Here is a 17,504-nt window from a genome sequence, read left to right on the forward strand (position 1 = left end):
CTTAAGTGTGTGTTTGCCATTTGTGTTTCTTACTCTGTGAACTGCCTGTTCAGCTCTTTGCCCCATTTTGTGAGGGGGGGTGTTTGACTTCTTACTGTATAGATTTTTGAGTTCTTTGTAGATTCTAGAGATTAGGCCTGTATCAGTTGAATAACCCGCAAATATTTTCTCCCATTGTGTGGGTAAACTATTGGCTTTGCTTATTGTATGCTTGTCTGTAAAGAAACTCTTCAGCTTTGGTTGAGTGACTGTTTAAGGTCATGAGCTACTGGGTTTGTTCAGGAAGTCTTTTACCATTCCTATATCATGGGAAGTACTTCCTAAATTTTCTTCCAGTAGTATTCGAGTTTCTGGTCTTATATTGAGGACTTTGATCCATTTGGATTTGAGTGTAGTGCATGATCAAAACATTGGAGAGAATTGGCATGGTTGATTCATATCTTAACATAATAAAGGCAATGTACAAAGCTCCGAATGCCCAAATAATACTTAATGGAGAGAGACTGGAGGAATTCCCATTAAGATCAGGAACAAGACAGGGTTGTCCTGTCTCACCTCTGATTTTCAATATAGTACTGGAAGTCCTAGCTCAAGCAATAAGACAGGAGAAGGAAATAAAAGGGATACAATTTGGAAAGGAAGAAGTTATTTCTATTTGCTGATGACATGATTGTATATGTAAGAGACCTGAGAGACTCCATCCCAAAACTCCTGAAGGTGATTTACTCCTATAGCAAAGTAGCAGGATACAAAATCAATGCACAAAAATCAGTAGCATTTCTATATGCAAATGACAAAGGTACAGAGAAAGAAATAAGGGACATAGTCCCATTTTCTATAGCAACAACAACAAAAAATACCTTGGAATAACGTTAACCAAGGAAGTGAAAGATCTATACAATGAAAACATAAAAACACTCACAAAAAATTGAGGAGGACTTGAGAAAATGGAAAGATGTCCTATGCTCCTGGATAGGCGGAATTAACATTGTGAAGATGACAATCCTACCAAAGGCAATATATAGATTTAATGCAATTCCAATTAAAATCCCTACAGTGTTCTTCACAGAGATAGAAAAAATGATCTCAAATTTCATATGGAAAGGCAGAAGGCCTCACATATCCAAACATATCCTCAGCAAAAGAAATACCTCTGGTGGCATCACCATACCTAATCTAAAGCTATATTACAAAGCCATAGTAATAAAAACAACATGGTACTGGCATAAAAACAGGAGTATAGACCAATGGAATAGACTTGAGGACCCGGGCTTTGGGCCAAGCAACTATAGTTACTTGATATTCGACAAAGGCCTGAACAATATAGGCTAGAAAAAAGACAGCATTTCAACAAATGGTGCTGGACAAACTGGATAACCACATGCAGGAAACTGAAACTTGATCCACACATTTCACCATGCACTACACTCAAATCCAAATGTATACCTAATTTAACTGCCTCCGTGTTGCTAGCAAAAAAGGTAATGGCAGTGATCAAAATGAATGGGATCAATCCAGCAAGCACATCATTTCATTCCATTCAATAACTCAGACAATACAAATAACTATTAAGGTTATAGAAATAAAATCAGTGAGCCCTAGTGACTTCTGCATTTTCTGTATCTTCTCCTTATCTCTTGACTGAGTATGACCATGACTGCTACTGAGCTGTTTGGTTGAGAACCTTTAAATCTTTTTGTGGTTTTGGGACCAGTGTTTCCTGGTTAATATACAACTATCCATTCACTCATCATTCATACTATTTATTGAGCAACAATATTATGTTATACTAGTCTCTGCTTAATAAAATTGTATGTAAAATATACTTCCAAGCAAGCATAATGGTACATACCTTTAATCCCAGGACTTGGGAGGCAGAGGTAGGAGGATTATTGTGACTTTGAGGCCACCTTGAGACTACATAGTGAATTCTACATCAGTCTCAGCTAGAGTGAAACCCTGCCTAAAAACAAACAAAAATAAAATAAAATATAGTTCCTATATTTTATATAGGCAAAAGAATGTCAGCAAATACATAATAAAAGTAAATATATGGTTACAAATTGGGTTAAGAGCTAAGAGGGAATTAAAGAGGGTGTCTGTAGTTGCAAACACTAGCAGAGATGATTAAGGTACTTGTCTCTTTTGCCCTAACATTTAGACTGAGACCTAGGCTTAGGTCAGCTCTGTGTAAAGCAGAGTATAAGAGTAGAATACATGTGAAGTGTGTCTATAGGGAAGCAGCTTAGCACCTTGCAGCACTGAGAGAAGCCCAGTTTGGCTGGAGCCTGTGAACTGGGGCAGAGAAATTATGGGGTTGGAGCATGAGCTGGAGTAAGGCAAAGCTAAGCCAGGAGCTTGGCTTGAATCATAAACAGGGGTAGCCACTGAAGGGAATGGCATGCCGCATGAATGTGTTAATACAGATCACTTTGATGGCTCTGTAGATTAGACAAGGACAAGAGTGGAAGGAAGGAGGTCAGTTTTAAGGCCATTTACAATGGTTTATCAAGAGTCTGTGTCTAAGTTTAGGGAAGTGAGATAGACATATATGTCAAACTGGTAAACATAATCAGCAGTCAAAATTATTCAAATGCTCTCTCCATGTATATTATTAAAATTGAATAATGCATACATAATTTTTTGTGCCTGTGTATCCTAAAAGGGAAGAATAGGGTAACATATAACTTTCCACTTCTTATAATATTGCTCTGCCTAAATTGCTTTGTTTTGGATATTTAGGGGTTTCTCTCTCTCTGCTATACCATGGCACATCTTGTGTGGTATGTGCACAAGAGCAGAGGTAATAGGTTATGTGTTCTTATGGTTACTTATGGCTTCTTATGCTGTCTTCTGGGCACAGTGCTACTTGGGGGCATGTGGTTCATTTGCCATTGGGTCCTAGGATCTGATAGTCTGTTATGGGTAAAAGCCTGCTAAAATTGCACTTGGTTTTCTTGTCTCAGTCAGGGTTTCCTTATTAGCTCAGCTTACCTCAGACCTCACTCAGGTCTTCTATTTTGTTCTTTATGAGGTTGCAGCACATCTGTGTCCTGGCTAGCCACTTCCCTACATACATGGAGCTCACCAGCTTCTTCCCAGTATTTCCACCCTATGTAAGGCATTGGTTTGACTAGGGGAGTGGAGGCACATGGGATACAACTGCTTCCTTCTTTGTCTCCAAGGAGGTAGGAGAAAAGGAGAATTTTTAAGTTTATCTTCTGTTTTATGAGCCTTTTATCATAACCTTCTCTTCCACAGGAGAGATAACAAGCCTTATGATGGAACTGTCACTTGCATCCCTTTTTCTATTGTAAAGGACACTGGCCAGATATGAATCAACCAGACTGCCTCTTCATGGGATTGAAATAAAGACTATTGCCATTAGAAATTTATTTATTTTGTTCTTCTGAATATTGTTTCTATTTACTTTTGTATTTTTACATGTAGCCAGAGTTACCTGCACAAGCACTAAAGGGATCATAATGTGATTTATATAACTAAAGTTATATTGCTTCATGAGCACTCCAAATGTCCATAGCAAGCAATAAAAGCCTTTATTTCCATGATATATCCACAACACAGCCTCTCTAATGCATTCTCTCATGGTTTCTCTTCCTGTTCCTGGGCTCAGGTCAGGTTAGACGCTGTTTCTTTTTTTTTTAATTTTTATTAGCATTTTCCATGATTATAAAACAATACCCATGTTAAAAAAATCCCATGTTAATTCCCTCCCTCCTCCCCACACTTTCCCCTTTGAAATTCCATTCTCAATCATATAACCTCCCTATCACAATCATTGTACTTACATATCTGCAATATAAACCTATTAAGTATCCTCCTCTCTTCCTTTCTCTTCCCTTTATGTCTCCTTTTTAACTTATTGGCCTGTGCTACTAAGTATTTTCATTCTCACACAGAAGCCCAGTCATCTGTAGCTAGGATTCACATATGAGAGAGAACATGTGGCATTTGGCTTTCTGGCCCTTGGTTACCTCACTTAGTATAATCCTTTTCAGGTCCATCCATTTTTCTGCAAATTTCATAACTTCATTTTTCTTTACCGACGAGTAGAACTCCATTGTATAAATGGGCCACAACTTCATTATCCACTCATCAGTTCAGGGACATCTAGGCTGGTTCCATTTCCCAGCTAATGTGAATTCAGTAGTGATAAACATGGTTGAGCACATACTTCTAAGGAAATGAGATGAGTCCTTTGGATATATGCCTAGGAGTGCTATAGCTGGGTCATATGGTAGATCAATTTTTAGCTGTTTTAGGAACTTCCACACTGATTTCCACAATGGCTGGACCAGATTGCATTCCCACCAGCAATGTAGAAGGGTTCCTCTTTTTCCACATCTCTTCCAACATTTATGATCATTTCTTTTAATGATGGTGGCCAATCTGACAGGAGATGGAATCTCAATGTAGTTTTAATCTGCATTTCCCTGATGACTAGTGACGTAGAACATATTTTTAGATGCTTATATGCCATTCGTATTTCTTCCTTTGAGAATGCTCTATTTAGCTCCATAGCCCAGTTTTTGATTGGCTTGATTGATTCCTTATTATTTAACTTTTGAGTTCTTTATATCCTAGATATTAATCCTCTATCAGATATATAGCTGGCGAAGATTTTTTCCCATTCTGTAGGTTGCCTCTTTGCTTTTTTCACTGTGTCCTTTGCAGTGCAAAATCTTTGTAATTTCATGAGGTCCCAGTGATTAATCTGTGGTTTTATTGCCTGAGCAATTGGGGATGTATTCAGAAAGTCTTTGCCAAGACCGATATGTTGAAGGGTTTCCCCTACTTTTTCCTCTAGCAGTTTCAGAGTTTCAGGTGTGATGTTAAGGTCTTTAATCCATTTGGACTTAATTCTTGTGCATGGCGAGAGAGAAGAATCTATTTTCATCCTTCTGCAGATATATATCCAGTTTTCAAAACACCATTTGCTGAAGAGGCTGTCTCTTCTCCAATGAGTATTTTTGGAATTTTTATCAAATATCAGGTGGCTATAGCTGTTTGGGCTTACATCTGGGTCCTCTATTCTGTTCCACTGATCTACATGTCTATTTTTGTGCCAGTACCACGCTGTTTTTGTTACTATGGCTCTGTAGTATAGGTTAAAATCAGGTATGGTGATACCACCAGCCTTATTTTTGTTGCTCAGTATTATTTTAGATATTTGAGGTTTTTTGTGATTCCAAATGAATTTTTGGATTGTTTTTCCTATTTCCATGAAGAATGCTTTTGGAATTTTGATAGGGATTGCATTAAATGTGTAGATTGCTTTTGGTAATATTGCCATTTTCACAATATTGATTCTTCCAATCCAGGAACAAGGGATGTTTTTCCACATTCTGTGTCCTCATTGTATAGATTCTTTACTTTCTTGGTTAGGTTTATTCCAAGGTACTTTATTTTTTTTGATGCAATTGTGAATGGGAGTGATTCTCTGATTTCATCCTCTGTGTGTTTGTTGTTAGCATATATGAAGGCTACTGAGTTCTGTGTATTTATTTTGTATCCTGCTACATGGCTGTAGGTTTTGATCAGCTCTAACAGTTTGCTAGTAGAGTCTTTAGGGTCCTTTATGTATAGTATCATGTTATCTGCAAATAATGATAACTTGATCTCTTCCTTTCCAATTTGTATCCCTTTCATGTGTGTCTCTTGCCTTATTGCTATGGCTAAGACTTCCAAAACTATATTAAATAAAAGTGGGGACAGTGGACACCCTTGTCTTGTTTCTGATTTTAGTGGAAAAGCTTCCAGTTTTTCCCCATTTAGTAATATGTTGGCTGTTGGCTTGTCATAAATAGCTTTTATTTTATTGAAATATGTTCCTTCTATTCCCAGTCTCTGTAGGACTTTTATCATGAAGGTATGTGAGATTTTGTCAAATGCTGTCTCTGCGTCTGATGAGATGATCATGTGATTTTTGTCCTTAAACCTGTTTATATAATGTATTAATTTATAGATTTTCATATATTGAACCATCCCTGCATCTCTGGGATAAAGCCTACTTGGGTAGGGTGAATGATCTTTTTTTTTTTTTTTAAACATTGAGAAGCCAGAGTGATGGCACAAGCCTTTTTTTTTTTTTTTTAAATTTTTATTTATTTATTTGAGAGCAACAGACACAGAGAGAAAGACAGATTGAGGGAGAGAGAGAGAATGGGCGCGCCAAGGCTTCCAGCCTCTGCAAACGAACTCCAGACACGTGCGCCCCCTTGTGCATCTGGCTAACGTGGGACCTGGGGAACCGAGCCTCGAACTGGGGTCCTTAGGCTTCAAAGGCAAGCGCTTAACTGCTAAGCCATCTCTCCAGCCCGAATGATCTTTTTGATATACTCTTGTATTCTGTTTGCCAATATTTTGTTGAGAATTTTTGCATCTTTGTTCATGAGGGAGATTGGTCTGTAATTTTCTTTTTTTGTTCTATGTTTGCCTGGTTTTGGTATCAGGGTGATGCTGGCCTCATACAAAGAGTTTGGTAGAATTCCTTCTTTGTCTATTTCCTGGTAAAGCTTAAGAAGCAATGGTGTTGGCTCTTCCTTAGAGGTCTGGTAAAATTCAGCAGTGAATCCATCTGGTCCTGGGCTTTTTTTAGTTGGGAGATTATTGATAACTGTTCGGATCTCCATGTTTGTTATACGTCTATTTAAGTGATTAATCTCATTTTGATTTAATTAGGGTAGGTCATATAAATCAAGGAAATCATCCATTTCTTTCAGATTTTCATACTTTGTGGAGTATATGCTTTTATAGTATGTCCCTATGATTTTTTGAATTTCTCTGGAATCTGTTGTGATGTTACCTTGTTCATCTCTGGTTTTTTAATTTGTGTCTCTTCTAACTTTCTTTTGGTCAGAATTGCTAAGGGTTTATCAACCTTGTTTATCCTTTCAAAAAACCAACTCTTTGTTTCATTAATTCTTTAGATTTTTTTTTGTTTGTTTGTTTCTATTTCATTAATTTCTACCCTAATCTTTATTATTTCTTCCCGCCTACTGATTTTTGGTTTGCCTTGTTCTTCTTTTTCCAAGGCTTTAAGTTCGTTTACTTGCAACCTTTATAACTTCTTAATATAGGCACTTAAGGCTATAAATTTACCTCTTAGAACTGCCTTCATTGTGTCACAGAGATTTTGATATGTTGTGTTCTCTTCATCGTTTGACTCTATAAGTTTTTTAATTTCCTTCTTGATGTCTTCTTTGGCCTATTCACCATTTAGTACTGTATTGTTTAGTTTCCATGATTTTGTGTATGCTCTGTAGCCTTTCTTGCTACTGATTTGTAGTTTAATTCCATGGTGGTCAGACAGAATGCAAGGAATTATTTAAATTTCCTGAATTTGTTAAGATTTGCTTTGTGTCCTAATATATGGTCTATTTTAGAGAATGTTCCATGTGCTGCTGAAAAGAATGTATATTATGCAGCCTTTGGATGAAATGTCCTGTATATATCTGTTAAGTCCATTCCTTCTATGACCTCATTTAGTCCAGATGCCTCTCTGTTTATTTTTTCCCGGGATGATCTGTCAATTGAGGAGAGTGGGGTGTTAAAGTCACCCACCACCACTGTGTTTGGTGTTATCTGTGACCTTAGTTCTAATAGTGTTTGTTTGATGAATTTGGGAGCCCCCATGTTAGGTGCATATATGTTTAGGATTGTAATGTCCTCCTGTTGGAGTGTGCCCTTAATCAATAAAAGTAACCTTCCTTATCTTTCTTGACTAATGTTGGAATGAAGGCTACATTGTCAGATATTAGCATAGCAACCACTGCTTGTTTTCTAGGCCCATTTGCTTGAAACACCGTCTTCCAACCTTTCACCCTAAGACAATGTCTATCCTTTGTAGAAAGGTGAGTTTCTTAGAGACAACAAACTGTAGGATCCTGCATTTTAACCCAGTCTGCAAACCTATGTCTTTTCATTGGGGCATTGAGGCCGTTGATATTAAGAGATATTATTGAAAGGTGTGCATTTATGTTTGCCATTTTTTTTGTGTGTGTTTCTGGTTCTACCTGTGCTCTCTTGTGTTAACTAGTATTTGAGTATTGCTCATTTTTTTTCTAGGTTTCTTATATGTGTGCTTTTCCTTTTCTTCAGCATGGAGGATTCTATCAAGTATTTTCTGTAGAGCTTGTTTTGTCTTCAAATGCTCCTTTAACCTGCTTTTGTCATGGAATGTCCTTATTTCTCTGTCTATTTGAATGGATAGCTTTGCAGGATTAAGTAACCTTGGTTGACAGTTGTTATCTTTCAGAACTTGGTATGTATCACTCCAAGCCCTTCTGGCTTTAAAAGTTTGTGTTGAATAATCTGCTGTAATCCTGATGGGCTTGCTTTTGTATGTAACTTAATTTTTCTCTCTAACTGCTTTCAATCTTTTTTCTTTGGTTGTGTGTTTGAAAGTTTGATTATAATATGGTGAGGAGAGTTTCTTTCCAGGTTTTGTCTGGCTGGGGTTCTATATGCTTCCTGTGTATGCATTGGCACCTCTTTCCCAATTTGGGGGAAATTTTCTTCTATGATTTTGTTGAAGACGCCTACCATACCTTTGGAGTGGAATTCTTCTCCTTCTACTATGCCCTGAATTCTTATATTGGATCTTTTCATAGTGTCCCGACTATCTTGAAATTCCCACTCATACTTTTCCATAAGTTTGTCTTTCTCTTTGTTGGACTGTATTAGATCTGCCACCTGGTCTTCTAGCTTAGATATTCTGTCCTCTCCTTCCTCCATTCTACTGGTGAGATATTCTACAGAGTTTTTTAGTTCATTTTGTACAGCGTTTTTTTATTTCATTAAGTGTTCATCCATGCTAGTGATTCTGACTGGTTTTTCTTTATTATTTCTATTTCCTTATTTATGTCTTGTATTGCCTTCTTTATTTCGTGAAATTGGTGTCCTGCATCTTCTTTGATACCTTTGATTTCCTCTTTGACTCCTTTGATTTGTTTTCTGACTTCTTTTAACGTATTTACAATCATCTTTTGAAATCTTTCTCAGGCATTTCCTCTACCTTGTTCTCACTGGAGTTCATTTCTGATGCATTAATACTTTTAGGTGGATTTATATCATCTTGCTTTTTAGTGTTTCCTGTGTTATAATGTATATATTTTTGCATCTTGGATTACGTTAATGCTTGGATTTTCTAACTAGCTGGGTATTTTTAGCTGTATCAATTGATTTGATGTTATATATTTTCCGGGTGGGAGCTTAAGGTGTTAGGTGTGGCTCTTTAGACTCTCAGAGTATCTACAAAGGTGCTCCTCCTAGGGGTTGAGTTTCCCTGCTATGGGAGTATTCAAGTAGGCTGAGTGGAATAAAATACAGGTAGATTCTAAAAGTTAACTAAACACTGTAGCCATTCAATCAAAAACAGCCCCAAGTATGTATGCCAGTGTAGTTATTGTTACAACCAGATCCTCTATCACCATAGAGGTTAAGACTTTTGGTCTGTTGAGGGATCCAAGTCAGCTTGTCACCAAGTGAGACCCTTCCCTGGTGCAATCCCCGTTACCTTGGATGATTTTGGTCTCAGTTAAGTTTCTTCCTGGTCACGGCTGCTGTTTTGGTTTCTGGAGCTGGGCACTGGCTTTTCCTGTGGGGCAAACTGAGCCTGGCTACTGTGACCCTGCAGATTATCACCCCAGGTGCTGGAACTGCTGCTGCTAAAGCTGCCTCTGCTGGGTCTGTCCGTAGCTGAAGCTGCTGCTGCTGGGCCCACAGCTGCTGCTGCCTCAGCTGCTGCTGCTGCTGTAGCTGCCACTTCTGGAGCCACTGCTGCTACCGAAGCTGCTGCTGCTGGGTTCACTGCTGCTGCTGCCGCTACTGGGTCTGCTACTGCTGGGGCCGCTGTTACCAGTGCTGGAGTCGCTGATGTTGCTGCTGGACTCTGCTCCTGCTTGGGCCCCTCTGTTGGCCTGATTTGGCGTGGCCGGGTCCTCGGACTGCTGCTCTGTTTGCAGGAGCTGGTCTCAGGCGATGGGGGAGGGGAGGGAGCTGCAGCTGCTCTGGTTCTCTCACTGTTCAACGTGTTCTTCTACCTCATGGTCTGCTCCTCCTTTGCTCACTGGTGCTCTAACTTCACATTTCCTGAGTTGTGGAGAGTGCTGGTGTGAGTGGAAGCTCCCCTCACCTGGCTTTTGCTGCAGCTGGAGCCGAGTCTGGCATCTTTCTGGTGTGCTGCCACCGCGCTAGTGCGGTTGGCAGAGCTGCCGGGGCTGCTTTTGCCGGCCTGTGCGGGCTCTGGATGCTCTGGATCTCTTCTACTTCTCTGCTGCTGCTTCAATTTCCTATATACCTCACTTTTTAGTAAAAGTTTGTATTTTGCTGAGTTTTTTTTTTCCCCCAGACTGCTTTGGCGTGGTACCTACGCCGCCATCTTAACCGGTAGTGAGACGCTGTTTCTTGGATACATGTAATTCTTCCAATATGATGCTCTGGCTTACACTCAGTCCATCTTTTGAAACACATATTTTGTCTCTTTTTTCCTTTGTCTGCATTTTAAAAATTAGAATTGTACACATTCTTTAATAACAGGTTCATCTAAAACATCTAAGATAAAGCCTCAGAAACCTTCAACTTGGAGCAGTTCTCAGATCATTTCTTCTTTGCTGTTGACTTTATAACAATCTTTTTTATGTCATTACTAGTATATGCACCTGTGTTTTGTTCTTCTAGATTATGAGCTTCCATATTTAGTGACTGTTGACTACACTGTAATCTGACTTGCCTGTCACCTTTAGTATACATAAGATACTTGATATTCTCCAAATCTTTTATTAATTTCTTTGAAACAAGTAAAGTGTTATTTTCCCCAACATTTGAGGGTTCTTTTCTATTAAATTATGTAAAATATTGGTCTGGGCTCCACTGAGCTAAGGGAATTCGAATTTTCAACTGTTTCTCCCAGGCCATGAAATAGAATGTCATTAAATTTACAGGGGTCTGTAGAGGCACCCCAAACATGGCAGTACAATGATATATCAGAAACTTCTATCATAAATGAGTTGAACAGGATAAGCCAACTTGAAAGAGAAAATAAAATATTATAACCCCAACTTGAAAAGAAAATATGGTGTGTGGTTTATTGCTGTGGATTATGAGGAAGAAAGAAGTGATTTTAAGTCAAATAGGGAAAAGCAGTGACACTCTTTAAACTCAATACAGTATTCACATGGCAGACACTGAACTTCAGAAAGCCAAACCTGCAGGCTCCTGCTCTGGTCTGTAAAATAGATGTAAAATTGCTTTTTCTACATTATTAGTGCTATGTTATTAGTGTGGTATTCTTGAGGCAAGGAATGTTTAGGGAGAAAAATAATCTTGAAGCCAGCATGGCTCTTTCAAGCCAGAGTCTGTATGTCAGAATCTCACATTGCATTTTAATGAGTTTTTAAAGGCTGTGGGTTTGGGAAATTCCACTCTGACGAAGTGAAAAGTAAGACGGACCAGGGAAGACTTGCACCATAGGAAGCAATTTTAGTTGTCTTAGTGATAAATTCTGAAGTTAGCAGAAGTGTGAGGATGGTCTTAAACAATGAGATTTTCTTACCTCTACAGTTACTTCCCATCAAGAGTGTCTTTCCTTTCCCTGAACTTGTCAGCCCTTACCACTGAGTCTTCAAGGCTTCAGTATAGCAACTCATTAACATCTGGTTTAAACACAGAGGTATCAAAATGCCTCCCATGACCAATTCTGAAAGCAAAAACAATGGGCACATATGGAATATGTTGGTTAGGCTTTTTTTTTTTTTTCCATCTAGAAGCATGAGAGTAATATACACAACCATGGCAGGTTTTACTAAGTTTAAGATAGGACACAGTGGAGGGAACAGATGCATGGATGGGACCCAGCCAAATGTTAGGTTTGTTCAGGCTGTAAAAACTGCTTTTACCTTTGTTTCTTCTGATTTGCGTATAAGTCTTGGAGACCAAAGGAGATGTGTTCCAATTTGCCCCATTTAGTCTCAAGTTTGTGCAGATTTTCCCTTTGTGTAAAAGCCTGGCAAAAGTCTAGATGTAGCCGGGTGTGGTGGCACACGCCTTTAATCCTAGCACTTGGGAGGCAGAGGTAGGAGGATCGCCATGAGTTAGAGGCTACCTTGAGACTGCATAATGAATTCCAGGTCAGTCTGAGCTAGAGTGAGACCCTACCTCAAAAAAAAAAAAAAAAAAAGTCTAGATGTATTATGTGTCTTCCACACACATTCCAGCTGACTAAATGAACAAGTTCTGGTGGCAGGAAAGGCATGTTGCAAGTAAAATGGGGAGCATACCCCATTGCTTGGCTTTTCAGACTGATTCCACCTTAACTAAGGGCTGAATCTACCTATCTGTCCTTCACTCACTTGCTCACCATTCATTCAGCAAGCATTTCTAAAGTGCCTCCACGTGTCACAAAGCACGGCCTGTGTCTATCTAAGCAAGTGATTTATCACCACATTGAGGCAATGACAGGGTGTAGGAGAGAGTTCATGGTCACATGTGGGGCAAACCTTGCTTTTTAGAGAGGAGTGAATCACACATCTGTGTACCAGGCCCAAGTCCTATGTCAAGCTGCAGTTTAAATCTAAACCAAAAGGAAACTAAATGGAAACAACAGATGTTATCAACAGGGTGAATTTTGTTAGCTTTCTGGAAGTAACACAAAAATAATTCATATTATTTGTTTGTTTCCAGATTACCAGATTAAAAATTGACCGAAACCCTTTTGCTAAAGGATTCAGAGATTCTGGGAGAAACAGGTAAGAACACAAGTAGAGTAAACCCACTGACATGTTTTTATATATGAAATTACTTTCCTCTGCACCATTGGTGACTTTAGGCTTCTGATTCCTCAATAAAGCCCACATGTTCTGCAACTGTGTTGACCTGGAATTCCCAAACTCCTCCCACAAACCCTTTGGGAAATCACTCTAAATCAGCAGAACAAACTTGGCAGGCTGCTTTACCTCCTACACCTTCCTTAGCATAACATGTATATGGCAATTTTATTATTAAAATAGTTTGGTATATATTCTAATAAATATTAGTAGGTGACTATACTAACTGCACTTATGTCTTATATATTTTGCATTTCCAAAAAATTAAAAAAATCAGAAAATTACTGCTCTTATTAGCTGAAGTTTATTTAAAAAATAGTAATTATTTTGCTCCTAAAAAATTGTTCCAAACTACATGCATGCTTCCTGCTTTGTTATAAGGACTTTCTAGAACACCATCTGTTTTTGATGACCTCTTCCATCACTATCAGGAATTACAGATAGTAGAACCACTTGCTGCTATTGGCAATGCCTTAGAGACTGTGCTACTTTTCTGGTTCTAACTTAATCTTCTTACCTGTTGCAGTCAGCTTTGCATTGCTGGGACAAACATCTAACCAGAAACAGGATATGGTAGGAAAAAGATTATTTCAGGTTTACAGATCTAGAGTACTACATAAAATTAAAATATGCTATCAATAGAAAGTTAGGAGAGAACTAAAATAGCTAAGGAAGCCAGATATATCAAAGGTCATTCAGTTAGATAATTTCATTTTATATAGACAATAACAAATCAGCATGTGTGACACAACTATCTAGTGTAGTGCATAGGCTTTGCAACAGTGATAGACTTTCATCAGTTGTCAGGCAGATTTGTAATTTGCAGGCATTTCTTTACATGTGGATAACATATTGTCAGGAATTATTTTTGGTATTCTCTCTACAAGTTTTTTTATAAACCAAAAATTTATATTTAGAACTACTTAAGGAAATATGTGATATATTATGCAGTCATGTGCTGTATAACAATGTTTCAGCAGGAGCAGACTGAATTACCATGGCACATACTTATGGTGAAAGTTATAGTAGGCTATACTGTCTAGTATTGTGTAAGAATATTCTATAATGTTTACACAATGACTAGCGTATGTAATGACACATTCCTTAGAATGTACCATAATCATTAAGTAATACTTTGGCAGTTCTAAATTACAAGTCACTCATGGTGATCATTTCTTCTACAAAATGTTTCATGAAAGCATTTCTTTATCAAATTATTGCTGTATAATCAGAATATATTTTGTTTTCTGTGTCTTTTATTCACCTTAGAATATATCCTTCAACTAATGTAAAATTCACTTAAACTTCCAGATTTCAGATAATGATACTGAGTAATGTATTGCAGGTCAAGCTATTACTGGTAGAGGACACCATGACCTGGAGACTGGACTCCTGACAAAATGTTTTTTTCATTCCATGATTCTTTGTTTAAAATAAGACAGAGGCCTTTATTTTCAGGTTAGCCAGTGAAAAATAAACATTTCTTTCTTCCATTTCAAATGGGACCCAAACCCTGCTGCACAGGAATCTCTGTGCTTCCTGAAGATCTGGTTAGTGACAAGGAGCCAAAAATGGCAGCTAACCTTTCATATAGAAACCTCTAGATCTTCCAGCATAGTGCTTCTTTGGGGCAAGACATTAGTGATGGGTAGAACATGTATGGCAAAGGCATTTAAACCTGTAGTTTGAAGTTGGATGGATTTCTAAGATTTTGCGGGCTCCAAGTGTTGTAAGTAAACTTGTGTGTGTATATATATATATAGCTTTCATAAGATTTTTAAAAAGGGGTGGCTACTGAGATGACTCAGCAGTTAAAGGTGCTTGCTGGCAAAGCCTGCTAGCCTGGGTTTGAATCCCCAGTACTTATATAAAAGCCACATGCACAAAGTAGTACATACATCTGGAATTTGTTTATAGTGGCAAGAAGACCTGGCATGGTCCAGATAAAATATAAAATAAAATAATAAAATAAAATTGATTTTCAAAAATGTCCATCTCCAAAATTAAGAATTTCTGCTCTATACTTACCTATCCTGGACCAAACCATTTAATGTTAGGTGTTCACATATTTCTTTCTTTGTGATTTCCTCTGGATCTTTAATAATATTTAGTTTTTGTTTATTCTGTTTTTTTTTTTTTTTTTTTTTTTTTTGAGGTAGGGTTTCACTCCAGTCCAGGTTGACCTGGAATTTACTATGTAGTCTCAAGGTGGCCTTGAACTCATGGTAATCCTACCTCTATCTCCCAAGTGCTGGGATTAAAGGTGTGCACCACCATGCCTGGCTCAGTCTTTATTTTTGTATTGGCACATAGGATATTTTCTTTTTCTTTGCCTTTCTCTCCTATTAGAATCCATGTTTTGCAAAATATTTGGCAACCTTCTCCAGTTGATTTGGTTCCCCAATTGATTGCTTTCTATTAATACGTATCCTACCCTTATCACTTGCAGTTTGTATGTACTTTCTACGATTTTCTTGTCCATTAATGTGAATTTTTGATAAGTACAAAGAAGAAAATGAAGTCACTTGGATAGACTGGGAGGCACTTATGTAGGGTGGCCAGGGCTAGTGTCTCTGTTCAGATGCTGTGAGTAATGCAAGAGAAATTGTGATCTATGTATCTACTTCTGGGTAGAAGAAACATCAGGCACAAAGATAGACATAAACTAGGTGTATATGTACATCACGAAGGCCCTGTGGTTATAGGGAATGGGCCCTGCTCATGAATGTGTTTGAGTAGCATGAAATGGGAGGTGCAGAGTTAGTACAGAAGCCCTGTTGAAGAGTTTCTATACTTTGGGAATAAGATTCGCATGTTTAAGACTATACCGTTCATCAGGAACTTTTGGTCACATCTTTCTTAGCTGAAGTGCTAGGTGAGGTCCTCCTGGAGGCTTTTTTTTTTTTTTGTCCTGGAGTCCGTAACTGTCTGTCCTGCTTGGCAGGTTGCTCTTCTCTATGTAGACTTTAGGAAAACAGGACTGTGGATCCTTAATAGCTCATTTTCAGACATAATTAATTATTTTTTCCAATAGCATATTTTTTTTCATCTGCTGTATCAAAGCCTGTGGGCTACATAAAAATAAAATGCAATCCTATCAATTGTGGTACTATCACTGACACTGGAGGACACTGAAATGACACAGCACAAAAGACAAGTACCATGTATTGTCATTCACATATGGAAGTTATAAAAGTTGATTTTGTAGAAGAGAAGAATAGTGTGTGCTAGAAGTTAGAAGGAGAGAGTGGGAGGGTATAGAAGAAAGCCAGGTAACAAGTACCAAAGTGAAAGTTATAACATTCAGTATTCTACAACACTGTAGGATAACTGAAGTTCACAATTTAGTATACGTTTTATAAACCTAGGAAAGTTCAAAGCTTCCAGTTTTAAAGAATTGAAACATTTTAAGGAGAAGGGAATTATGGTTACCTTGATTTGATCATTACATATTGTAATTGTTTACAATGAATGATCATACTATACCACCTAAATCAATACATGTCAATAAAGTTTTAAAAAATGGTGCTGGCAAAGGGAACAGAGACCAACACAGAGAAAAATCAACTCCTACCAAATCAGAGAGCCAGAGCCTCAGAGACCTCCAACACCTCAGCACTGAAGCAGACCAAAAAGGAACCCAACATGGCTCAGGGAAATTTTGTGGAAGAGCGGGCAGAAAGAATGTCAGAGTCACATGTTAGGTCATGATATGCAGAGACATTTATCGTACCAATAACTGTGGGCTAACTCCACAATGCACGACCCATTTATGTCAACAGGGAGGGTCCAAGGGAGGGGGTAGATCATGGATGAGCCTAAACAATGGTACCAAACTGCCTGTATTTGCTGAAAAGAAAGCTAATAAATTAAATTTAAAAAAAAATGGTGCTGGTGACTTGTGAATGAGCCTCTATTTCTTAGTCATGATCCTAATTTTCTCTCCAGTTTTCGAAACAACCTGTGTTGTTTTGAAATGAGAAATGAGAAAACTGAGGCATGGAAGAGTCAGGTGGCTATTGTCTTAAAGTAAAGCAGGAACACAAACAGGCTGGCTTGGGCTGACTCAGAGGCTGTGCTTGCTGCTCTATCATGCTAGGTAGTTTACATTTGACCCCTTTGTTTTCCTCTAAAAGCACACGTATCATCCAGGTCTGTCTCTTGTCCATATAAAGCCACTAGGATATTCTTAGCCTATCTTTGTGAAATACTCACTATGGCTTCTCTAGCTGCAGACAGGTAGCCAACATGAGCTTCTATAGCAAGTGACACTGTGATGTACTCCCCATGAACTGGTGTGGGACAAGGATAAATAGCTTCTTCTAGCATGCTGAGAAACTGGGTTTCAATTGACTTCTTAAGACTTTAGTATTTTTCTCTTTAAAAAGTTCAAAATTATCAACTAGCTACCTAATTACTTAATACTCACTGCAGGATCTGATAAGATTTCTTTTTTGAAATTTTAAAAAACTTATTTATTTAATTGAGAGTTCAGGGTGTGGAAATGGGCTCTAGCCACTGCAAACAAACTCCAGACAAATATACCCCCTTGTATATCTGGCTTTTTATGGGTATTGGGGAATTGAACCGAGTCCTTAGGCTTTGCAGGCAAATACCTTAACTGCTAAGCCATCTATCCATCCCAAGGGCAATAAATCT

The 17,504-nt window shown here is 38.2% G+C and overlaps 1 protein-coding gene across 1 annotated transcript in view; it reads left to right on the plus strand.

Moving 5' to 3' along the window:
* The window catches only part of Tbx15 (T-box transcription factor 15), a 132,727-nt gene that overhangs the window by 80,880 nt on the left and 34,343 nt on the right, over positions 1-17,504 (plus strand). The window contains exon 6 of the mRNA XM_004667510.3: positions 12,703-12,767. Within this exon, the coding sequence (XP_004667567.1) occupies positions 12,703-12,767 (65 nt within the window). The remainder of the gene's footprint in view (positions 1-12,702; positions 12,768-17,504) is intronic.

This window comes from Jaculus jaculus, chromosome 19, assembly GCF_020740685.1.
Source record: "Jaculus jaculus isolate mJacJac1 chromosome 19, mJacJac1.mat.Y.cur, whole genome shotgun sequence".
Taxonomy (NCBI): Eukaryota; Metazoa; Chordata; class Mammalia; order Rodentia; family Dipodidae; genus Jaculus; species Jaculus jaculus.